The sequence below is a fragment of the Numenius arquata genome, chromosome 8 (genome assembly GCF_964106895.1).
Source record: "Numenius arquata chromosome 8, bNumArq3.hap1.1, whole genome shotgun sequence".
Classification (NCBI taxonomy): Eukaryota; Metazoa; Chordata; class Aves; order Charadriiformes; family Scolopacidae; genus Numenius; species Numenius arquata.
In genome coordinates, this window is record NC_133583.1 from 26,933,580 (window position 1) to 26,958,956 (window position 25,377).

The 25,377-nt window shown below is 52.2% G+C and overlaps 1 protein-coding gene across 4 annotated transcripts in view; it reads right to left on the bottom strand.

Moving 5' to 3' along the window:
- The window catches only part of GNAO1 (G protein subunit alpha o1), a 146,918-nt gene that overhangs the window by 54,388 nt on the left and 67,153 nt on the right, over positions 1-25,377 (bottom strand). The window contains exons 4-6 of one of the 4 annotated variants that reach the window (XM_074152094.1): positions 23,573-23,601; positions 20,949-20,969; positions 16,989-17,016 (exon numbers count right to left, since the gene is read on the bottom strand). The exons of 1 other annotated variant lie outside the window; for it this stretch is intronic. In XM_074152094.1, coding sequence (XP_074008195.1) covers positions 16,989-17,016; positions 20,949-20,969; positions 23,573-23,601 — 78 coding nt within the window. Of the gene's footprint in view, positions 1-3,877; positions 3,913-10,771; positions 10,806-16,988; positions 17,021-20,948; positions 20,970-23,572; positions 23,602-24,440; positions 24,470-25,377 lie in introns of all 4 variants that reach the window. 2 more of the 4 variants (XM_074152091.1, XM_074152093.1) reach the window with 2 other exon arrangements.

Consider the following 25,377-nt stretch of genomic DNA (forward strand, 5'->3'; position numbering starts at 1 on the left):
GACCTTTATTATTATTATTATTATTATTTTTAAATTCCTTTCCGCAATGCCAGCTCCCTACCTCTCCCTTCCTTATTTCCCACACCGCGGAGAAAAGCCTCCCGCTGAGCCTTTCATGTCCCTCAGTCCCGTTTGAAGTCATCTTTACTTTTGGCCACCGTTTCAAACTCTGCTTGGTCAGAAACGAGAGGAGGCTGCCGGTTTTGGGTTGTAAATGCCCTGAGCACCCCACGGGTCACTATCCCGCAGCGATGCCCGTGTCCCCGGCTGGCCGCTGGCCCTGCCACTGCCCCACCGCGATTTACACCAGATGAGGATGGGGTTTGTCCCACAGCTGCATCCCGATCCGCTTCTCCAGGCCGTTCTTCCACCTCTTCATTTTTAGCGCTGGCATGAAGTATTTGGAGCATAAAATGACTAATCTGCCTCTCCGCAGCCGCTACGTTTTGAGGCCATCGGGGGGAATTCGCTGAAGTTTTTTGCCACCTACAGCCCGGTGAGTGTAATCCGGAGGGCGTACGTTGCCGTAGCCCTTCTAACTTTGGGCAGAGCTGCGGATTTACCGGGGAGCCAGCACCCTGCCGGGTGCCGGGAGGCAGCCGCCGGCGAGGTTGAACACTGAGCAGCCCGGTTTCCACGCGCAGCCGTTTGGGAAGGGAGGTGGAACCGCGGCTTTGCCAAAGGCATAGCACCCGAGTTATCAGTTTCAGCTGGAGCGGCTCCAGCGCTTTTGGCATCTCTCGAGCTCACGGACGCCGCGAAGAATATTTAAGGAGGCAAAAAGTAATCCGCACGCGCTTTGGAGGTCGGCCACGGCGCCGCTGTCAACGCTCTCGGGGCCAGCAAAGGTCGCGGGCGCTCAGCTGCTGGGGGTGGCATCTCCCCTGCCAACACTCAACCCTCTCGCTGACGGGAAAAGTGGGCCAGCCCCGCAGTGGGGAGAAGGATGCTGTGTGCTCAGCATCCCTGCATCCCTCCTCCAAGGCTCTGCTTCCTCACTGGCAAGCCTGCCCGAGAGATCTGTCCTTGCACACGCCAATCCTGGTGTCGCTGGAGGAGAGGGCAGCCCGGTTTCGAAGGACACCAGGCTGGTGGGGCAGCTGGTGGAGGGGGTCAGGGAATGGTGCCATGGTGGGGAGAGCATGGCTGAGCTGGAGGGCATCCCCGTGCTCCTCGGCCCCGGACACCACAAACACACTTGGGGCTGGTCCTCGCCAGCGGCTGCGATGGTGCTGCATCCCGAGGGATCAGCACAGCTGCTCCCGATGGACCTTTGACTGCTCAACCTGAACCTGCTCTCAGGGTTACCTGTCTTGGTTTGAGAGACACAGGACTGATTTCTCTTCTAATGCCTGGGAAAAATGCACTTTTAGAAGGCTCCTGTGTCTGAATTGGTGACAACATTCCCTTTACAGCCAGCTCCAGGGTGCGGGTTTCAAGGTCTCAGTGATTTCGAGCTCCCCAGGAGCGGGGACGAGGAGGAGCGAGACCCCGGCACTTGCCCCAAGCTGCCAACAGGGTTATTTCATACCATGAACGCCACATTCAGTATAAATTAGAAACTTTGCTGAGTCCTCCTCTCTCTCTCCCTCTCCCCACCTTGATGGCTGGGATCCTGAGAACTCCTTTCCCCGGTGCCGGAGCACTGACACCTTCCCTTCCTCCTGAAGCCGCAGCGCTCGCAGTGTCCCACATTGGCTGTCCCTGCGGGGAGGGCACGGCTCCCTGGGATGGGACGGGCTGGGGACAGTCCTCGTGTGGTTTATATTGGTATTGGGATCAATGCTGGATCTTCAGTGTTATTAATGTTAATTATCTAGTCTTATTCTATTAAATCTATTTATATTTCAGCCGTCAGGTTTTCTTGTTTTCCCTGATTCCCCTTCCCGGGTGGGGAGGGGTCAACAGGTGAGAGAATAATTGTCTGAACGACAAAAAATTGTTGTGGGTTCCTCAAACCATAACATTACCCAATATCCATCTCCTCTGCAGCCCTGAGGTGCCGTGTCTCCAACAATCATGTCCCACCATGATGTGGAGGTGGCAGCAGCTCTGCTCCCAGCCCCAGCGTGGGAGGTACAGCGGGGACGTGCCCACGCTCCCCTCCATCACAGCCCTGCAGCAGGGGCCCCACACCGCCTGTGTTTTGGCTCATTCTTTAGCTCCACGCAAAGCTCTTCTTCTTTCTGGGATGAGAGATCTAAGGATCGTCTGGCTGCACCTGTAGCTAACGCTCTGCTGAAGCCACGAGAGAGGAGGCTGTTCTCCTTCCTCTAGCCTCAGCCAAAGGGGTCATGGTCTACAGCAGGCAATGTTGTCTCAACCCCATTTCTCTTTATTGTCATGGGTCTGGTGAGTCTTCCCTTCAAAATTCATCCACGAGCTTTGCCGGTTGCTGGGTTAGGGATAAGGCACCGCATTCCGCAGTGAGCATCCTTCTGGCCTTTGGTGCCAGAAGGTCCCTCCTCTGCTCGACCTCCACGCGCCGGACTGAGCTTTCCTTCCTCCCTGGGAGCGTTAATTCCCCTCTCCTCACCCTCACTCCTGCTCCTTTCACCTGCCCATCTGTCCTCAGGCCGGAGTTCGTGTGATGTGGTGTCTCCACCCACCCGCCCTGCACCTCAACAGGTTTTCTTCTTCCTCTTCTTCCTTCCTCATTTCTGCCAGGAGCCGCTCAAAATCCCCTCCAGCCTTAGGGGCTTGTCAACCAACCAGCTGAAAAAAACCACCCCCCGTGCATAACCTTCACCACCAAACTCTCCATCCCACCACAGCAGGCCAGCCTGACGGACTCGTAATTTAATAAGCTTTTCCATTTTCATGCTAATTGTCCTCATCCCCCAGCCGGGGTAATGAGCCCTGGCAGGATTTTTCTGCATCCGTAAATATTTCCCTGCTGCCGCTGCTGCGAAGAGGCTGTTTTTCCCCCTCTCCGTATCGGATGAAGATGGCTGTTCTGCCAGCTCGCCATGTAAATTTAAAAGCATTCCCAAACCTCTGTCCTACATAAATATGAATGTATTTCATCCGGGAGGAACCTGTTACCGAAGGAGCCGCGCTGCTAAATCATTCGGAAGGTTATTGTTTGAAGCGCTCGCAGGCGACGGTGTCTTGGCTATTACAGCTGAAAAGAGAGGGGTGGGGGGGGAGGACGGAGGGGAAAAAATGAGTGGGGATCATGGAAAGCTCTTAAAACGAAGGAGCTCATGGGCCGAGACCAACAAGGTATAAACTGGGCACTGCCAAGCAGCAGGTCTGGCCCTGGGGAAGACGGGCCAGCTGCAAGCAGCTCCGCGCATCAGTCACCAGCAATTGCTTTCTGCCGCTGCCCTGACTTATTTACACTCCAGAAGATTTCTGAAGTGTGTTTATTTAAGGACGACGAATCCAGAGGCTCTGGAAGGGGAGAGGAGCTTTCCAAAGGAATCTGTTCCCCCAACCACCACCCAATCCGTTTCATTCCTTAACCCCTCTGCGCGAGGAAGAGGAGGGCAGTGCACTGAGTGCCTACGTGTTATGCAGGAGAAATTCTCATCTGGTGGGGGCTGAGGGTGAAAAGGCATTGCTGTGCTTTTCCTTACTCCTCGGCGTTGCGCTGGAGGACGGAGGGATGTTGTGGGGACGGGGAAACTCGGGGGAATGATGACTCCTGTGCCCAGACACTGACTGCCACAGCTTCACGGTGGCTGAAGGATGTGTGCTCCCCTGGGGTTAACGTCTCTCACCAAATTCAAACATTGCAGCCCCCCCCTTTTAGTAAATTCCCCGCTTTCTCTAAACAGTTTTGTGTCATCAGTGCACGAAAGCACCCAAACGCTCATCTCCAACACTGTTAAGAAGCAAAGTTCTGGGTACTGTGAGGACTCAGAGCGGGCACCGGGTCCAACAAGAGACCTTGCTCAGGCACTGCACCTTCTTAGCAAGCTTCTAAACCAGCAGCTGACACAGCTCCGAGTTCCTAAACTGTTTTCAGCCTTTTAACTGATGATGCAATCGTATAGATCCACATCTCTGTCTTTTGCTCTTTACTGATTCATCTGTTCCTCCAGCAAATGTTTAAAATTAATTTATTTTTCTTTTTTTTTTTTTTTCACATCTGCAAATTGCAGAAGCAAATGAGCTGCCTGCGCCAGTGCTGTACTTTAAGATGTCGGTCTCATCTTTGGGAGGGCACAGTTAGGCAGATGTTTACCCGCCCATAACGAGCGGGGTTCAGACTCCAGTTAACTATAAGGGATAAACCAGAGAAGCCCAGAGAAGCTGTGGCTGCCCCATCCCTGGAGGGGTTCAAGGCCAGGTTGGACGGGGGCTTGGAGCAACCTGATCTGTTGGGAGGTGTCCCTGCCCGGGGCAGGGGGTGGCACTGGGTGGTCTTGAAGGTCCCTTCCAACCCGAACCTGGTCTGTTGGGAGGTGTCCCTGCCCGGGGCAGGGGGTGGCACTAGGTGGTCTTGAAGGTCCCTTCCAACCCGAACCATTCTGTGATCCTATGATTTTGCTGTTGAAGCAGCTCCCAATAAGAAACGGATATTTTCCTGTTGCTTTGCTCCTCCACGTGATGCTGTTCAGCACCTCGTAGCACCAAAGGGTTAGGACCCCACCTCGTTTGTGCTTAAGTTCAGCTCCATGTATAACTGACGTGGAGCCCTCACTCCCAGTGCTGCCATTGGAAAGGCACCTTTGACACCACCTGGCCTGGCCCCGCTCTGGCACCGGAGCAGCGGGTATTCATTTTCACGATGAGTGAAAGGCGTCTTTCACCCTTCAGTGTCCAGAGTTTCGACATTTCGGCAACGGGCTTTCACATTCAGATACTCCTCATGGCAACACGGCAAAGCTATTAAGAACACAATTTAATTTTGGTCTCGTTGCTGATCAGTCCAGTGGGAATTCTCACTTAATCAAACTTTAATGTTTTCCTTGTAAATCTCAGAAAAATCAGTAATTGGCCTGATAATTGAATTTTCGGATCATGTATTAAAGGAATAACGCCATGCAACGGATGAGCAGCAGTCTGCCTCTGGAAGCCCAAACATCTGAAATGGAAAATTCTGCAGAATTTAGATAAAGATTTGAATATACTGCTGTAGAGCTAAGAATAGACTGTATTATTTATATCGTCAAAGGAAGCGGCTGAAATCACAGAGATCTTCGGAGAGTAAAGATGCTCTCAGACAGCTCTGCACAGGCATCATGTTCGTGGAGCTGAAGTGGAAACCTACTGACGTCTCCCGGCGGGCCCCACCGACCAGACGGCACTTCATGACGAAGAGAAACGCCCGGCTTTTCCCTCCTGGAAGACACTCTCAGGGCATCTTCCAAGTACCCGAGTAGAGAGCGGGGAGTGACTTGCCCGTCGCAGAGATGCCTCGTGCCCCACCGGGCGCCTCTCCACCACGCTGAAGTCCCCGTGCGCTCTACGCGTCCCCATGTCTCCGACGGGGAGAGCTTTATTTCAGAGCTTCATTAGTGTTCTCCCATCGAGTTATTATTCTCCAGGTCCAGTCCTTCTTAGAAGATGATTTCTGACTACATCAGAGAATAAAACGAGACAGCTAGTGGGAAAAATTCAAAACATCCTTTTAATTAAAAATAAAATAAAATAGAGGCCTCACAGCCATAAGAGATGACTGCGTTTCTCTGAAGTTCACATACTTCAAGAACTGTGCCCCTCTCTCCTGGGACCATGAGAGCGACACTCAGTTTTTCCCGTACTTCAGATGCTTTCAAGCTCAGAAGCATTTCCAGCAGTACAATAAATGCCTGCTTTCAGGCATTATTTTCCTCTCTTTCCTCCCAAGTATGTTTCTTGTCTCTTCACTGATGTTTCCCACTTTCCCCATCTCTCTAACTGAAGGGGAACATCTCCAACCCTGAAAAGTGTATGGATGGAGGGGTCCCGTTTCCCCTCTCACGCGGTCTGGAACTCCGCTGGCTTTGGTGAAATGGCTCCTGTTTGTGCTACCATCCAAGAGAGGAGACTCAGAGACCGTGACCCTGCTCCTCCCTCGCCCCTGTGACACCTTCTTCCACCCAGCAAAGGCAACGGGAGCGTGTGAGCTGAAGGTTGGAGCCTGCCCATCCGCAGGAGACCAGGAGACAGATGCCTGGTAGGAAGGACGCCCGCAGCCTGCTCTGAGAGGCTCCGGTGCCAGAGGAAGGAGCTGCTTTCCCGGGAGAAACAAGGAGCGCCAACCACATCCTGCATCCAGCACCACCCCCTGCAGAGGCTGTTTTCACACTGCCTACCCTGGTGCCACCAGAACTTCAAGGAACCGGAGGCAACACTTGCAAAGAAGGTGATCACTCATCGCTCTCATGAATTTAGGTGCAGAAGGAGAGATGACGTTCGTGCTAATTCGGGCTTCTTTTTTTCCTTCTTCGACACTAGATGTCTGCTCGGCTTTGCCAATCCCGTGTCCGTCGGAGCCAGCTGGATGCTGGGGTTCCTCCTCTGTGCCACGGCAAGAAGTTACACTGGTTTTTGCAAAACTGATGTGCCAACAGATTTTTGGCAGGTGGTTCTCTCCGTGACACGTTCCGATACCATTAAGTTCTCTCACTTTAAGCGGTATCAAAGGTTTACATTAGAGTTATGACAAAATATCCTCCTTTAATTTTTCCCTTTTGTTTTGATTTTCCTCTCACCTCCACTTATCAGCTAAGTGTTGCTATTGCTCCGTAGCAAAAATGAAGATATTCAAATGGTTCTGTTCAGCTTTTCACTGTCGAAAATTCCAGCAGAACCGATTTCCCTGAAAATGGTGGGATTCTGAGAAAGGGGCATTTTCAGACAGAAAATTACTTCCAGGGAAATAAATAAAATTGGATAGAGTGCATGCGCTGGCATTAGCTCAGCTCCTTCCATCGAGGGGAAGGGGAGTTGTTTTTAAATTCATTCACTTGGATGTGGAGGAGAAAAAAAATGGCTCTGATTTGTTTTGATGATTAAAATGTCCAAAAATACCAGTTTCCTGTCCATCACTCAGAGCGTGCTCGTGTCAGACAGCAAGGAGGAAAGTTTATCCTTGAACGGTGACAGAAGACCATGAAACCAGCTACCGCCAGCTGCGAGCGCCGCTCGCCACCTCTGGGCTTGGTGGTCATCCCCACCCCATGCACAACGTCAAGGTTAAAGGGTTTACAGAGATTGTGGACGCGTTCATCTGCAGACCCATAAATCTGTAGGCTAGTGTTTATTAATAGCTCCTTCCGCTAAGAAGACCAGAAATTCTGTGCTAATTGATCAACCAGGCAGCGTTTGCTGATAGCATGAATTTAACCATGAATTTAAGTAGCGACAAGTATCTCGGGCACTCTCACCCCCACGGTGAAGAACCAAGGGACACACCTGGCTGGTTTTGCTGTGGGGACAGGAAGCAATCCCTGCCTTCATCCTTCAGCATCACAATGGTGATGCCACCTGGCACCTCACTGTAAAGAAAGCACGTCCCCCTTTCCTTATGCTTTCTCCATCATCTACTGCATTTCAGGCACGGGATGGGCAAAATGGAAAGGCTCTATAGTGGTTTCTATGAGGACAGTGGTCTCCTATGAGGACAGGCTGAGAGAGTTGGGGGGGGTTCAGCCTGGAGAAGAGAAGGCTCCAGGGAGACCTTAGAGCCCCTTCCAGTCCCTCAAGGGGCTCCAGGAAAGCTGGGGGGGGACTCTGGATCAGGGAGGGGAGCCACAGGACAAGGGGGAAGGGTTTGACACTGAAAGAGGGGAGATGGAGATGAGATGTGGGGAAGAACTTCTTTGCTGTGAGGGTGGTGAGAGCCTGGCCCAGGTTGCCCAGAGAAGCTGTGGCTGCCCCATCCCTGGAGGGGTTCAAGGCCAGGTTGGAGGGGGCTTGGAGCAACGTGGTCTGTTGGGAGGTGTCCCTGCCCAGGGCAGGGGGTGGGACTGGATGGTCTTTAAGGTCCCTTCCAACCCAAACCATTCTGTGATTCTATGATTCTATGTTTTAAGAGTACACAGCATTCTCAAAGGGCAAGGTGGAGGGCCAGGAGAGCTCTTGGGCTGCTCAGGTCCCCAGGTCACCGTTGGTACCAGGTGTTGTGGGAGGGAAGGGGTGGTTGTGTAGCTCGGAGACATGCGTGGGGTGACAGTGAGCTTGGCAGCCCCTTCTTCTTAAAAGTGCTGATGGAAATCTAGCCTGAGATGAAGTGTCAAAAGGGAGGCAAAAGCTAGGGAGAAGTAGGTGGTTTGGAGAGGATGATGAAGTGGTGGAGGAAAAGGGTGCTCCCAACAGCACATTGCTTTCCAGAGTGCTATGTGTAACATCACACCCTGGGCAGCGCCAGGGATGTGTCTGTACCCAGAGCCAGCTCTTCCCCCATGCAGCTCGCACAGCAACCTTGCTTCTCCAAGAAAATGTCAGGGGAACATACTGCTGTGATGGCCTAAGTGGCATTCATTCCTCATCCGTCCCTGCGGAGCCTGACAGAGATAAACTCTCCTAAGGTACTGGGTACCGCATGCCCGGGGGAGCAGGAGTGGGCACATCTCCATAGGGAACACAACTAGGAACAAAGGCTGCCCAAGCCCCATGCAAATACACACCTCGTATAAAGACAAAGCACCCACCCCGCTTTCCAGCACCCTGCAGGTTTATCGGGAGGAGCAGCAGCAACGGGAAAAGCAGATGAACAAGGGTCTAAAACAAAACCGACAGATATTTCTTGCACCAGCGCGAGCAAGTTGGACAGAGAGGTGGGAGGTTTAGGAGTCGCATCTGTGGGCGAACAATTCAGTCTCTTCTCCCAAGGAACAGGCGACAGGACAAGAAGAAACGGCCTCAAGTTGTGCCAGGGCAGGTTTAGGATGGATATTAGGAAAACTTTCTACACTGAAAGGGTTATCAAGCATTGGAACAGGCTGCCCAGGGAAGTGGTGGAGTCACCATCCCTGGAGGTATTTAAAAGCCGGGCAGATGTGACGCTGAGGGACATGGATTGGTGGTGGTTTGGGCAGTGTTAGGTTGATGGTTGGACTCGATGATCTGAAAGGTCCCTTCCAACCCAGACAATTCTACAATTGCCAGTTCAGTTCTCTGAATGCACCTACCAGCTCAGAGAAGTCAGCAGGAGAAGCGAGGTTCAGGCACAGGGAGCAGCCCCTGTGCTAGTCTCCCCCTTAAAGATGCTCCTTCCAATATTCTGGGCCAAGCTTTACCAGGGAACTCTTCTTCAGGTGATTACACAGCCAGTGCTACTCATCTGCTAATGATGATTAGCAAAGGCACATAAACGGGGAGACCTGAGCACCGGAATGGCTTTTGCTCTGGGGGACTGAGGAGTGGAGGATGCTGGAGAGCCGGGCAGATGGAGGGGAAAGCTCAGGGAACACATCTCTCTCAGATAAATCAAGGGCTCCGCGTACTCCAGAGGATAAGTCATGTTCAAATGTAACAATTAAGACTTCTGTTAGAAAATCCATACTCTGCTTTAAGGGGCTTCTGACAAGCAATAATAGATTAGCAGAGGACGGAGGAGCTCTGGAGCTCCCGACAGCAGTTAGTTTCTTTAAGGCGGAGCTGTTCATAGGCAACCAAGCTAAAAGTTGGAGGGATACAGCTGATGTCTTCTCTCTTTCCCTTCACCATCACCCCTCTAACCCTTTTAGACTCCATCTGCACACAATCGAGCCTCCAAACTAGTCACCTTTCTCAATCTGGAGAGGAAAACATGCCCTTTTTGTGAGGGTCACCCAAGCTATCCGCCCCTGTCAATTCTGCCTGCATCCTGACTCCCCAGACTTTGACTTCTGAAGACATTTTCTTTCACTTTTCAGCTAGTTTTTTGCTCTTGGTTACACTATTCAGATCTTGCTTTGTGTAATGTGCCATTTCCCTGCTCAGCTCCTGGAAAGGCGAAGCTGTCTGGCCTCCCTAAGGCTCTTCAGAAACCTGCTGGCCAGATCCAGCCAAAAAAGCCCTCCACCAGCGGAAACTTCCAACTCTACCGTGCCCTGACTTAAGGCCTTGTTACAGACTGAACGCTCTCTTTATCTCACTTAACTGCCCAAAACACTCAGAGCTTCCACCCTCGCCCAGTGGCACCGATGGATTCAAACCCTAAGCGCTTCCCAGCCCCTCCGTACCGAGGACGGTGGGTTTGGATTCGGGTATCCGGAGTTCCCAGCTGGGAAATCCTGAAAGCCTGTAACTTTTAGAAGTCTGCTAGGTCCCTCTCTTTTTAATGCCTGCGTATCAACAGCGTGAGACCTGAAGAGTTGTGGGTACTGAGTCACTGGGAGGCAGAACTTGGTCAAAACATACTGGGAAAGTTCACAGCTCCAAAACTGCCCTGACCCCATGGCTCAGGGGGATTGTGTCTGAAAGCACTATATAAAATTTCACTTTACGGTCAAGTTCAAAACCAGAAGATTCCAGCATTGGGAGGAAATGACTTGAAAGAGTTTAGAGGAGTGAAGGGAAGCAGGGACTTGGCTCAAAGACACCCGGCACCTTCAAAGGCAGGAGAATCTCAGGATGTGGCAACTGAATGGGCAAATATTGCAACAGCCTCAGACGCTCAGAGATTTTCCCATCCAGTACCAGGCAGAGGAGTCTGAACACGTTGGCAGTGACCCTCTAGACCACCAGCACGGAGTGCTCCAGCAGAGACCACTTACACGGACAGAAAGTCCCAAGGCCTTTCAAACCTCGCTTTGTGTTCCCGAGCTAGCGCAGCAAAGACAAGAGGGGAAGGGCAGAAGCTGCGAGGTGCGGAGGACAAAGGGCAGAAAGAAGGACACAACCCCAAGACAAATCAGAGCCGAGTACTCTCTCCCTTCCGAGTCCTCTTTAGTGTAAGGAATGTACTCTGCAGGAGTTTTTCTCTCCCTGCCAGCCTGGCATATGCCCAAATTAAAACGAGATGATATTTTTTGCAATACAGTTTGTTTTCTTCTTCCCCTGATCCCATCCCATTACTGGTACCAGCTGTGGGTAGCTAATATAATCGAGAGCTTAAGCCCTAGAATGAAGCTTGAAGTAAAGATCAGGCAAGCAAAACTTCTGGGGAGGTGGGAACAGCCACTGGCTACTTGGGCAGCTTGACATGATGGACCTCATTGGGAGGAAAAAGGCTGAGAAACCCAGAGAAGATGCTACAGGGTGGCAAGGGGAAAGAAACAGCCCAGGAGGGTTGCTCTCTGCTCGTGCACGTGCACAGCATCGGGTGAGACCACAGGATCTGAGACTGCATACCTCACTACTGGTTACAGGTCAGGCTGTCACCTCCCGTTACATCATCCCACTCAACGTACAAAATCTCTCGCCAGGTAGCTTTTCCCAAACCGCTCAATTTCTCCTTCTATCAATTTTTTGCTACAACAGTCGCTTTCCGCGTGAGCGAGAGCCGATGGTCGTGATTACGCTCGCGAATGGCAAAGTTCCCCAAGAACCAAAATAGACCCACGTTTACCTGACAAGTACACTAGTTCAAAATCTTTTGCAGGGGAAGAAAAAAAGAAATCCATGGTTAGGCAAAAATATGCATAAATAGCAGTCGGCTTGGCGTCATTATCACAAATACAAAAAACATTTGGGGACCTCTTTTATGTGCTGAATATTTCATTCAGTCCTGCAGTGCAGCGACTCCCTAAACCTTTAGTGAGCTGAGCTCTGCTTTTGAGGCTCTAATTTGCTGTTGCCATGACACTGTTAATGTCTGAATTGCTTTTTTTAACCACTCTCCTCCTTTTTTCAACCTCTTGCAGAGGCATTCTGAAACAGTGGGCACGAGCTGATCTTGTGGAACAGCCTGTGTGTCCTCAAAAATAACAGAAGAGCGTTCGTTTTTACAAGCTGGATGGCTGATCCTGTCGGATAGGTGGGTGGGTGGGTGGATGGATGGATGGACGGACGGACGGACGGATGGATGGAGGATTACAATCCTGACGGATGATAGCTTTTTAACTGCAGAAACCGCAATGAACATATCTGACCTACTTGAGATAATTTGGGCTTTGGTGTGGGGGGTGAGGGGTGGGGGGTGATTTCATTTGCTGGGTTTTTTTAAACAGTGACATTCAGGAAAAAAAAAAAGAGGTTATTAAATAAGCAAAAAATTCATCATTCTCATGCTTAATTGGGCTTCCAGAGTGAGTAGAGTGTACAGAATAAGATTAAATTGCTCAGCAGTGAGTTTATTAACATACTTGCTTCCCAGGTCCAACTGAGAATGGAGAAATCTCTGTCAAGGTCAACCTCAGCAGCGCAGCTCTGCTTCCTTAAGGAAACACTTTTTGCAGGAGACGCGCTGCCTTTAATGGGATAATACCTTCCAGTTGCCTGGCTTCTTAATAATACAGCAGCCTTTACTGTTCAGGGGTTTAAAGAGGATGTTTTCCGTTGTTCTGAAGAATAGGTCATCTCAGCTCACCTTCCCTGGGACTCTTCCCTCTCATCAGCCTACCGGGATGTGGACATCCTGCAGCACATCTCCTTTGGGACCCGCAGGGAGGCAAACTCTCCCGTTATCCCCTGTAACTGCTGGCAAACATCCCTTTGCCAGCCTGGGCAAGGAGATGGAGCCGGCTCTGTCTCTGCTGCTGTCTCGAGGGGCAGATCTGAAGACTCTTCTCAGCCCAAACCTGAAGCGATTCATCTGAGGTCACCCGCTGTCACCTCCTTCCAGTACCAGCCCTGGTCCCTGTCCCAGTACGAGCCTGAGCCAGGCTCCAAATGTATTTTGATATTGGCATTTTGGCCTTTGGGATCTGTCTTCTGGTTACCACGGCGAGAGAAGCGGGAGATGTTTCATGAGTGTCAAAACTTTAAGAAAAACAGCAAGCTGGCCAAAATCACAGAATCTTCTTGGTTGGAAGGGACCTTCGAGATCATTGAGTCCAACCACAAGGAAAAAAAAAAAGGAGCAAACACCAAAACCAAAACAAAACCAAAAAAAACCCCACACAAAACAGCCAACCACACCCCACACCCACCCACAAACAGACACAACCCAACAATCTCGGGCACTAGAGCATGCCCTGAAGTGCCATGTCTACACCTTTCTTAAATACCTCCAGGGATGGCGACTCCACCACCTCCCTGGGCAGGCTGTTCCAGTGCCTGACCACCCTCTCAGTAAAGTAATTCTTCCTGATATCTAATCTAAACCTCCCCTGCCCCAACTTCAGACCATTTCCTCTGGTCCTGTCATTATTCCCTTGGGAGAAGAGGCCAACACCCACCTCTCTACACCCTCCTTTCAGGTAGTTGTAGAGGGCAATGAGGTCTCCCCTCAGCCTCCTCTTCTCCAAACTAAACATGCCCAGTTCCCTCAGCCTCTCCTCGTATGACTTGTTCTCCAGACCCCTCACCAGCTTGGTGGCTCTCCTCTGGACACGCTCCAGCAGCTCAATGTCCTTCCTGTAGTGAGGGGCCCAGAGCTGAACACAGCACTCGAGGTGAGGCCTCACCAGTGCCCAGTACAGAGGCACCATCACTGCCCTGCTCCTGCTGGCCACGCTGTTCCTGACACAGGCCAGGATGCCGTTGGCCTTCTTGGCCACCTGGGCACACTGCTGGCTCATGTTAAGCCGGCTGTCCACCAACACCCCCAGGTCCTTTTCTGCTGGGCAGCTTTCCAGCCACTCTTCCCCAAGCCTGTAGCGTTGCCTGGGGTTGTTGTGGCCGAAATGCAGGACCTGGCACTTGGCCTTATTAAACCTCATCCCGTTGGCCTTGGCCCATCGATCCAACCTGTCCAGGTCCCTCTGTAGAGCCTGCCGACCCTCAAGCAGATCAACACTCCCACCCAGTTTGGTGTCATCTGCAAGCTTTCTGAATGAACAGCGCGTTCTCTAAAGGCACCCTCAGGACCATAGGGGAGACTTCAGCAGCTGCCACGAGGCAGAGGTTCCACTGCCTTTCCCGCAGGCTCTCGAGAGGGTGATTTACAGCCCTTGGCTGTCGGACGCGGACCCTGCCGGCACCCGAGAAGGGGCTGGCACCGGCAGATCCCCTGTCGTGAGCCGAGCTGTGCTGTACCGTAACGCGGTGGGATGTGCAGGGCTGCAGCTGTGCCTCGGCACTGGTTTTAATTCCGACACCTCGAGCGGAGACTGAGATCAGCTGCCTCTTACAGGATAGACGGGGCTCCTTTAACGCCCTCAGATGTCATTGGAGACTTTTCAATTCCATCTCTGTGCTGAGGAGCTGCTGGGTTCCACCCTGGGCGAAGGTGGGCAAGGACTCCTCTCTTAGCAGGGCCTTCTCAAGTCAATGATGTAATTCCCATTCAACGGGACGAAGAATGGGCCCAGAAAAGTGTTAGGTCTTTTGGGGCCATACAGAGTGCAACGCACTACTTAAAGCTTAATAACCCCATAATGGCTTTGAATATTTCCTGGCTTCAGTCTCAGTTTTTATAGGTACATCCGAAAATAAATAGTGCTCTTGGAACGCGCTAACAGTGACATCTGAGCATTTCCAGGAACCCACACTATAAAAATGTCTGCCCACCACCGAAAGGAACAGAGATCGACATTTCAGATAACAAACAAATGCCTTTGATTTTCTCTCCGTGCCAAGGAACACTGATATTGTCTCTGTCTCCTGGGCATTCTTCAGCGTGCCTCATTAGGACATTACGAAATGTTGCTCGATTTGTTCCGTTGGAAAATAGCAAAACAAGCCTTGGGGCCAGACTGACTTCCATGGGGCTGGATGGGCAGAGGCTCTGCCCTCCACTGGGGGATGCTTGTGCCCGGCGGGGCTGGGGCAGAGGGAGCGAAGATCCCCTGGCAGCTTCTTCTCGCTGTTTTCTTCCACCAGCCTGGCTAAGGCAGGTCCTAACCCGGGGCTGCCGCTGCCTTCCATGCAGAAGCTCGGCGAGGCTAATTCTGCTGTGGTAAGGCACATCTGCAGGACTTCAGAGGTTTCTGTCTTTAGGACAGAGGTGGAGGCAAAGGTGGATATAGAGCACTTTCAGAAACTGTGTTTTTTCCCCACATTGGAGCTCTTGAGCTAAACAGATAGCTGAGAACAGCCCCCTGAAAATATCACAGGGGCTCCACAGTCTTACTGCATGTCTTCACTCTGGGAATACCAGGGAAACGTGTTTGGTTCTTTTTTTTTTTTTTTTTTTAATTTATTTATTTATTTTAATAAACACTTGCAAAAAGCATACCAGAGGTCCGAGGTGGAAACATGCATGGCGAAACTTTCTACGGCTGATTTTGGCAGTGCCTTCAGCAAACCTTTGGTATTCACACCTACTAAGGAGTCTCCTAATGAGACGAAGCAGAGGATACCTGAGCGGCACACACAAGGTGGGCAGCCGTGTGCTCGCTTACAACAACGTAAAGAATCAGCCCACACCTCTTCTGCAAACGCTCGTGCCGGTGGGCTAATGGGCAATTGCCTACTCCTGCCCCTTTGCTAACCCAGTCATGTTTGCTTCACCACATTAGCCCAGTTACTCCCAAGCTCTTTCCCTCTTATAACGAATAATCTTCAAGTTCAAGTGGCGAAGGCCCATTTCCATTTTTAGAGATTTGAATGTCCGCCGCAAAGTTAAGATGCAGATTGCTCTGGAGATCTACCAAATATGGACTCTAGAAAATTCAGTCCTTTTGGAAAGGTCAGAAGTGACCGGGATTGCAAAATCTTTCCTAGCCTGGCAAGCTGGCTCCGGGTTGCCACGCTTCGGACTAAGCGACCCCCGACTTTGGACACAGCTTTAACAGTTGCCTTTTAATCCTTGGTTTTCGGATGTCCTGACAGGATGCAAACTCACATCAGCTTTGTGTGCAAACCAAAGCGGCGCGTAAATTGCTGGCTGCAAAGCCTGGAAGAGTTTGCCTTGCGTGATACAGTTAATACAGAACTTACAGCACTGTGATGGAGCAAATTAGAATGGCGTGAAATAGGATTGTAGCTACGCCATCTAATTAGAAAGCACTCTGATTTACACACTTTTTATAATATATAAGCTGGTTATAAATAGGACAGCTGGACAGACCAACAAAAAAGTTGCTTCTTGAAATCTGGTGATGCAAAAGAGTATTACAGGATCGGCTCTTTCGCCAGAAACCAGGGCGCCTTGAGGTCTTCCTGCCTCAATCCCTGGATGGCTGTTTCCCAGGATAGCGAAGAGAAGTTTCTCCAGTTCCGCAAGCAAGAAATAAGTCTTTCAGCTTATGTTTTCCTGTGGTCACAGACTAAGGGGTCACAGACAACATTTTTAAAGTTTTTGGCTGAAGATGAGCTGCCTTCACTCAGAGATCATCTGCCAACCTACTTCACGGATATCAGCTTAGCAGACGGGGTGGATGATACAGAGGGTTCCTGGACCAGATGCTCTGCTCATAACCGGCATGGCTCCACCGCCCGCTTGAGGACCTTCCCTCTGGGCCACATGGAGATGGAGGTAGCAGCAGGACCTCATTGTGTAGACTGCAGAGGTTTAGTATAGAATCATAAAATCATAGAAGGGTTTGGGTTGGAAGGGACCTTAAAGCCCATCCAGTGCCACCGCCTGCCCTGGGCAGGGACACCTCCCACCAGACCAGGTTGCTCCAAGCCCCCTCCAACCTGGCCTTGAACCCCTCCAGGGATGGGGCAGCCACAGCTTCTCTGGGCAACCTGGGCCAGGCTCTCACCACCCTCACAGCAAAGAAGTTCTTCCCCACATCTCATCTCCATCTCCCCTCTTCCAGTGTCAAACCCTTCCCCCTCCTCCTATGGCTCCCCTCCCTCATCCAGAGTCCCTCCCCAGCTTTCCTGGAGCCCCTTGAGGGACTGGAAGGGGCTCTAAGGTCTCCCCGGAGCCTTCTCTTCTCCAGGCTGAACCCCCCCAACTCTCTCAGCCTGTCCTCCCAGCAGAGGGGCTCCAGCCCTCCCAGCATCTCCGTGGCCTCCTCTGGCCTCGCTCCAACAGGTCTGTGTCCTTCCTGTGCTGAGGACTCAGCACAAAGACTCTAGCCTGTGAAGACATCTGCCTTCTTCCACCAACACACGGACACGGGAATGACCCGGAGGAACTGTTCCCCTCTGGCACTGCTGCCTGCTTGCTGGAGGAGTCCTGCTCCCGACCGAACGCCCTGAGTGTCACCGCGCTCCCGCCTTGGTGCCCTGGGGGAATTTCTGTCAGAGGCACCGACTTGTTTTGACATTTAATAAACTGCTTTGCTTTTAGTTCTGCTCCTCACTTGCCAATTAAAGCGCCTTGTTGCCGCAGCAACGGAAGGACATCAATAAAAGCATGGGGAGAGGAGGGCTGTGTTACCCCCAGGAGCTCGGGTGGCAAAAGCATCTCGTCTGCCCCCTCTGTCAGTCTGTCCGTCCGTGCCACCAGGGCTGCGGGACGGACCTTCTGCGTTGACTTGGTATGAGAGAGAGGAACCACACAGGCAGTGCTGCCAGGGTTTCCCTCCTGACATCCCACCTTCGGGGGTGGAAAAGGAAGGCTAACTCCAGATAAACAGCCTTGGGCAGCAGAAAGAAAGGCTTCTGGCTTCTGCCCACGCTCTCCAAGGGGTGTTGAGCGGGAGGTGTGCGCTCCGGGTGCGCCGGCAGTGAGCAGGACGGCACCGCTGCCTCTCCGCGGAGGGGCACTGAGGTATTTTGAAGGCTGGGGATGAAGGCTTGGTGGTGAGGATGGTCCACGTGAGCCATCTGCCCGCTCGGGCTGCTCTCTGCCACGTTGTGTGTCCTATCTGCAGAGGCAGAGCCTGCTCCTGGAAACAAGCCATTCCTGGCGATAACGGATGGGACAGCTTTAGCTCTGTTTATTTCAGCCTGTCCTAGTCAAAAGCTCAACTTGGGGATGAAAGGAATAGCTATTCACAGAGCTAGGAGAGTACATGCAGATCTGACCTTTAGAACAACCTTTTACAGTTACGGAGATGCTACTTTTATCACTCAACTACTTGGTATCCTATTTAGCATTCGACTAGAACCTACTGCCCCTTTCCTTCGCGTTAGAGCTGAAAACAACCATCTGAGAAGCTTTGCTGGTGGTCCTGCACGTGAAATTGGATCTCCTTTCCTTCTGCACATCAACTGCTTTATTTCTGACTGCTCCTAGGAGGCTGGCTCGCTCCTTTAGGTGCCAGGCACTGCTTCACATGGATTTATAGCTGTAATTTTGTGTATACACACCGGGGTGCTGGCAGTTGGGGTCATTGTGCCACAGACTGTTCTGATCTCCAGTTCAAACCCAGCTCTCCCTTACGGTAACGCACAATAGAGGCCAAGGGCTGGGTCACTGTGGCTTTGGAAGAATTTAATCTCCCAGAGCTAACACCTTCACCACTTTTCATCAGCAGCCTCCCCTTCCAGGCTAACGGAGAGGAAAGAGAAATGAAGTGGGTGTCTCCCTATGGCGCGCCTGGATTCGGGCTGCCGTGAAGCTCACTCAGATCCCGACACTCGCCTTGGGAGGAAGCACCATACCAAGCTCCTGCTACCTGGTTCAGCGAGGAAGAAACAGAGCAAAGCCAGCATCGCCCCTGCCCACCTGAGAAGACCCTGCTCTTCAGCCCATGGATGATCACCCCTCTGCCGCAACAGCCGAGAGAAGAACCCAGCTCGCTGCTGGTGAGTGGGATTGGGACAAACGGTCCACTGGAAATGACTAAACCTCCTTTGTGGTGCCGAGAGGAGCAATCTGAGCAGCAACTCCTGCTCTGAACCAGGAACTGCATGATCAGTATGACGGGAAACCGGATTTTTCTGGCTCGGGGAACCTCCTGATGCCAGGCGACACCCTGCAGCTTCTTATGGAAAAGGGCTTATAACTGCACGGTGCCGCCTGGTGCGTGTAATAGGGTTTGTATGGCCTGCCGGGGAGAACATCTGTTTACATCTGGAGTTTAGCTTGCAAAAAGCTGGTGCTTTGCCATAGACTTGGCTCCAGAGCTCAGTTCTCTTCCTAAAGGGTCACTGAAGCCTCACGAGCACTGGAACTAATTCCTGGCCACCTCTTTGGAGGATTTCAAGGCAAGTCAGATAATAACAGTGTGGAGCGATAGGCTTCCCCTCCCCACCAGCCCCCGCTGTTTATTTGCTGCCCACACCTCCTCTGCAGAGCTGATGGCAAAGGAGAAAGGGACATGGCGCAATAGCCTGTCCACTCCCTCCATCCTTTGTGCTCTTGGATCGGCACAGAGAAACGAAGCTGAAAATGCGTGCCGACACGCAGCGTGACCCCAGAACTGGGGTCTGGCCCGCCCAGGATTGTAGGGGACGGGTGATTAGTGGTGGAAAGGCAGCTGAGAGCTGCTACCAGTGTGGATTACTATTAGCAGCTCTACCCTCATCAGCTTGCTTCTTTTTCCAAATACATTTATCAGCTGCTTTCTGGGTTGAAATGTGCTGGGCATGGCTCCTTGGCCTTACCGTGCAGCAGTGCCCAGGGAAAGACCATTGGAAGTGTGCACTGCATCCCCAGCAGCGTGGCCAGCAGGGCGAGGGGGGGGATTCTGTCCCTCTGATCCACTCTGGGGACACCCCCCTGCAGGGCTGCCTCCGGCTCTGGGGCCACCCAACAGCAGAAGGACATGGACCTGTTGGAGTGGGGCCAGAGGAGGCCACGGAGATGCTGGGAGGGCTGGAGCCCCTCTGCTGGGAGGACAGGCTGAGAGAGTTGGGGGGGTTCAGCCTGGAGAAGAGAAGGCTCCGGGGAGACCTTAGAGCCCCTTCCAGTCCCTCAAGGGGCTCCAGGAAAGCTGGGGAGGGACTCTGGATGAGGGAGGGGAGCCATAGGAGGAGGGGGAAGGGTTTGACACTGAAAGAGGGGAGATGGAGATGAGATGTGGGGAAGAACTTCTTTGCTGTGAGGGTGGTGAGAGCCTGGCCCAGGTTGCCCAGAGAAGCTGTGGCTGCCCCATCCCTGGAGGGGTTCAAGGCCAGGTTGGAGGGGGCTTGGAGCAACCTGGTCTGGTGGGAGGTGTCCCTGCCCAGGGCAGGCGGTGGCACTGGATGGGCTTTAAGGTCCCTTCCAACCCAAACCATTCTGTGACTCTAAGATTCTATGTCTGGGTGCAGTCCCATGGATGGCTTGTGGCTGCCGGCTGCTGGGGATGAGCGTGGCAACTGCCTGAGCAGGGCCAGGCTTTGCACCCTATGGCTCCTTCAGGAATGGGAAGAGGGGAGCCAAAAAAGGGGGTGTCCAACCAAGAGATGGCTTTTAAGGTGCCTCAGTATGGTACAATGTCTGTGCTAGAGCCCGTAACTGCAAAATAAGCAGAGGTATCATTTGGGTCCGGCTCCTCTTGGTTTCTGAAACCTCATGGCCCAAGAGCCTTGATCCTGACATTGCTCAGAGTCCTCATACTGGGGGACAGGCTTCCTCCTCCTAGTACACAGTTCAGGGCTTTAGGGCTGGGATTGTTTTGTGCACGTACATTTTTTGCTTGGATCACCCACAAGAAATAGTAGGTGCTCATCTCTCAGTTCGCAACAACATAAGGAGCAGCTGGGCCAACAGCTCATCCCTGCAGAGCCTGGCGTGCTGCTGCACATCGTCCTATAGCCTTCCCCGAGCTTCTGCTCTTGGAGAGAAAGTTGAGGAAATCAGGATTTTTTGCCTACTCACTCATCACAAGACCGGCCTGAACTTGGCTCATGATCCACTGTGATGCTGAATACGGTCTTTTCAGCCTCGGTACGTCTTTTTGCCTCTGGATTAAATTAAAGAGAGGAGCCTGCGGTAGCAGCAGGCAGCTGATTTCAGCCCGTGGAAACCGTTTCCCGGGTGGAGGATCCCACCGGAGGAGGTGAGCACAGGAAGAACCCCTGTGTGCCACAGCAGAGAAGCAGGACCTGACCTCGCCGGCAAAAAGCGGGCGCCTTGGGAGGGGGCTGCCTGCAGTGCACACCCAGGAAAGCTCTAGTAAAACAAAAGCCTGTTTAAAACTATGGTACTCGAGCAAGGACAGCAGGGGAACTTGGCAAGAGAAGAGCTCTCCTAAGCTTATAGTACCAATAACAGTAATTAAGGAGAATAAAAGCTGGAAGAAAAATAGCTTCAAGACCTTTGGCTAAGGTGCTGGTGAGATGGTGAGGAAAAACTCGCCTGAAATTCCCCTGTCTTTGGCATCCACAGAAATGCCACCCTGCGCCTCCAGATAGGTTGTGGTGCCAAAACCTGCCCTGCATAAGAGAAAAAAAATGTACACAAGCGCGATGACATGTAGAAGGGAGGAATGGAGATGAGACCTGGTTCTCACTTGGAAGAAACCAATCCACAGCTTTACACAGCTGACTCAAACACGCTGGGTGGTCACTGCTGGGACCTCTTTCTTCTCCGAAAAATTCTCCTTTGTTGGCTGGAATATGATCTACCAGAACTAAAAGCTCTCATAATTGTAAATAAAACCTCAGGTAACCGGTTGTATTCGATACATGACCCAACAGCCTAGGTACCGGACCGAATATCTGTACTGTATATCCAGCAGGTAAGATCGGATCAGCAAAGCCCCTTCCCACAAAGGGGCGAGCATCTGCTCAGGGATAATTTCAAAATGCAGAAAAGGGGGATCTCAAGCGGGTGACAGCCATATAGCGAACCGGGTGTGTTACTGTGGGATTGATTTTCTGTGTTACTCTGTGTTACTTGATTCTCCATTCCCACTATCTCGGCCTAAATCAAGAGCAATTCCCCCCTAATCAATGGAGTTAATCTAGTCTTAAACCGACCTATAGGAAAATGAAGAGTTAATTACAACTAGCTGACCCAGGGGAATTATTTCTTACCAAGGGAAAAGTATCTAGCAGGAGTCACACCATCAACACAGATAAAATATGCTGCAAACCAGAAACTCCCACAGCCCTGGAAAACGAAGAGCACAGCAGAAAGGAGGAAATTTGCTCAAAGCTCGTGGGTGAGATTTTCTTTGGCTCCTGAGCGGGTTTTGACACTTGGGAGGGATGCGCTGCGCTGCCTGGAGCCATTCCAGGGAGATGTGCCGTGGATGCGGATCTCTGACGGGGAAGGATGAGGCGTCCTGGGGCCCCCAGCGACTATCTATCAAAACCCCTAAACCAGACACAGGCTGATTTGCGTGTCCTTGCACTTTCTTCCTGCCCATTTTCTCTCTCTGTCTTTGACCACAAGGCTAAACATCACCAGGGTGCAAAATGATACCGTCGTACAGCACCTCTTGAGGCTTCATTGTTTTTAATCTCCATCCGGAGGTTGATTCTTTCCTTCCTTTGAATGAAACGCTGGGAATTCCTGCCTGGCTTCCTGCCACGGCCGCCCTGTCCTGGGGAAATGGCATCTTTGGGATCCGGCTGCCTTGGGTGAGGCTGGTCCCCACTCCGGAGGTGAGGCTGGAGGTCAAAGCCATAATTGTGGCTGCTAAGTGAGTCCCACGCGTGCCTTTAATCGGTCATTACCAACGTACACGATCCTGATTAACAGCCTCAGTACAACCTATATTCCAGCAATGAACTCCTCACGTGTGGCATCCTCTTCTGCAATCCCCACGATGGATGCGGTACAAGGGGCACGTTGGAGGTACCACCTTCCCGCTGTGCCTCTGCCAGCGGGAAAAGCAGCCGTCCCCATGGTGGCTGCAAGAGGTCCCTCCCCAGCTGGCCTACCTGGGCTACCAGGAGCAGCTGCTGGCTTTGCAGGGGCAGGCTCCCCCCTGAACGCTGTGTTTTTTAATAACTGGGCAGCCGTCCCTGTTAAGGGAGCTGCAGGAGAAGGTCCCACCCAGCTGAGGTGGTCCCACTGCCCGGCTCCATGGAGCATCTGTGTCCAGTTCTGGGCTCCCCAGTTCCAGAAGGATGGGGAACTGTTGGAGAGAGTCCAGCGGAGGCTACGAAGATGCTCAGGGACTGGAGCATCTCTCTGCTGAGGAAAGGCTGAGAGACCTGGGGCTGTTCAGCCTGGAGAAGAGCAGACTGAGAGGGGACGAGGGGGAAGGGTTTGACACTGAAAGAGGGGAGATGGAGATGAGATCTGGGGAAGAACTTCTTTGCTGTGAGGGTGGTGAGAGCCTGGCCCAGGTTGCCCAGAGAAGCTGTGGCTGCCCCATCCCTGGAGGGGTTCAAGGTCAGGTTGGAGGGGGCTTGGAGCAACGTGGTCTGGTGGGAGGTGTCCCTGCCCAGGGCAGGGGGTGGCACTGGATGGGCTTTAAGGTCCCTTCCAACCCAAAACATTCTATGGCTCTGTGACTCTATGTCTGGGTGCAGTCCCAGACTGTGCTAGCCCTCGCCATGATCCCTGAATAAACACCAGTTGACAGCGCCAAAGGAAGGGTCCCTTCCCAAGACATTTGTTTTTGCTGCCTTTTCATGAGTTACACACCAGAGATCTGTTTAAGGCCAGGGATGCCCTGTATAAATGTTTTCGTTTTACGTCTGGAGACATTCAAATAATAGGAACATCATAGAAGGCATTTGGAAAACAAATATTTTAAATGGCACTCCTAAAACCAGTGAGTAAGCAGTGTGACTCAGCAGCGCTTCCCAACGCTTCCCAGAAGAGATGGAAATAAATCCACTTAATAACTGACATGGATTTGCAATGCGCTGAGTAGCTGGTAGTTGTCTGCAGTCGCTGCTGGGAGAGACGATTTGCAGTCGTACCTGAAGACAGCACCCTGCCCGCATCAGAGCCCGAGCTTCCCTCTCCACCACGGTGGTGGTGACCCTCTGGAAGGATTTTAGTGAGTCCCCGACCACCCACCCAGTCAGAAAGGCGTCCGAGCATCTTTGAAGCCTCTGCCGTGGTGTGGGTTTAACCTCAGTGCCTCGGTTAACACAGTACACCAAGTAACTAGGCGTGTTTTTTTTTTTTTTTTGTTCTGGCTCGCGGGTCTTTCAATCCCTTTATGGACAGAAAGGCTCTGGAGAAGGACGAACAGGATCTGACCGTGTTCACCGACAGCAGATGGTACCCAGGGCAAGGCCACCGCTGAAACCTGCCCAGGCCAGGCTGCGCTGCCCTCTGGGAAAGAGTGAATGGTGCTGGGGAGCCGTCCCTCTCCTCACCTGCATCCCAACCTGGATCCAGGAGCTGCCAGGAAGCCCGTTGTGAGGGCAACAGGGAGGTTTCCACCTTCCCAGGGCTCTACTCTTTTTGCATGCCTCGTCTTTGGTGTTGTCCCACTCTGGCGCTTTCCAGGGGCTCCCACAGAAGCCACCATCCAGGCGTATCTCCTAGGAATGGGAAGCAGCACCCCACCTCTCATTAATTCACAGAATCACAGAATGATATGGGGTTGGAAGGGACCCCTGGAGATCATCCAGTCCAACCGCCCTGCCAAAGCAGGTCCACCCAGAGTAGGTTGCACAGGAACGTGTCCAGGAGGGTTTGGAATGTCTCCAGAGAAGGAGACTCCACCACCTCCCTGGGCAGCCTCTTCCAGGGCTCTGCCACCCTCACAGGAAAGAAGATCCTCCACATGTTTAGATGGAACTTCTTATATTCAAGTTTGTGCCCATTTCCTCTTGTCCTGCCCCTGGGCACCACTGAAAAAAGACCGGCCCCATCCTCCTGACACCCTCCCTTTAAGTATTTATAGGCATTGATCAGATCCCCCCTCAGCCTTCTCTTCTCCAGACTAAAAAGACCCAAGTCCCTCAGCCTCTCTTCATATGGGAGATGCTCCAGAGAGAATTCCCCGCTGATGTCACAGTCCTGTGGCTGCTCGGGTCTCCCCGGTGTGCCCAGTGCTCCCCGGTCACACCACCTCCCTGGCAGCCCCAGCTGTGGCTGCCTTTGAATAACAAATCTCAAAGGGGTAGGCAGGCAGCCCTTCCTTCAAGGGAACAGGCTTGGTTGTTTTGTTGGGTTTTTTTTTTTCTTTCTTCTTTTCAAACTAAAAATACTCCCTGCATCACCCAAAGAAACAGAATCAAGCACATAAAACTTGTGGAGGAAAAATACATCATCCCTTTCTCAGTGAAAAGAGGGAGCGTGCAAGGAAGGACCAACCCCCCCACAGCGCAGGGTCTGAGTGGTCACAGGTCAACAGGGATGTTGGGCAGTTTTGGGGGAGGTGGGGATCATTTTCAAGGATCCTTTGTGGTGTCCATCACTCAGAAATCAGGCCTGAAATGGCAGCTGAAAGCAGAGGCACCAGGAAAAAAAAAAAAAAAAAAAAAAAAAAAGCAGCTCTAAAGATGGATTTGCACCTGAAGAGGTTGTGCTTTCCACCAGCCAGCGAGCAAACAATGCCAGGAGAATTCATAGAATCATGGAATGGTTTGGGATGGAAGGGACCTTCAAGACCATCCAGTCCCACCCCCTGCCCTGGGCAGGGACACCTCCCACCAGACCAGGTTGCTCCAAGCCCCCTCCAACCTGGCCTTGAACCCCTCCAGGGATGGGGCAGCCACAGCTTCTCTGGGCAACCTGGGCCAGGCTCTCACCACCCTCACAGCAAAGAAGTTCTTCCCCAC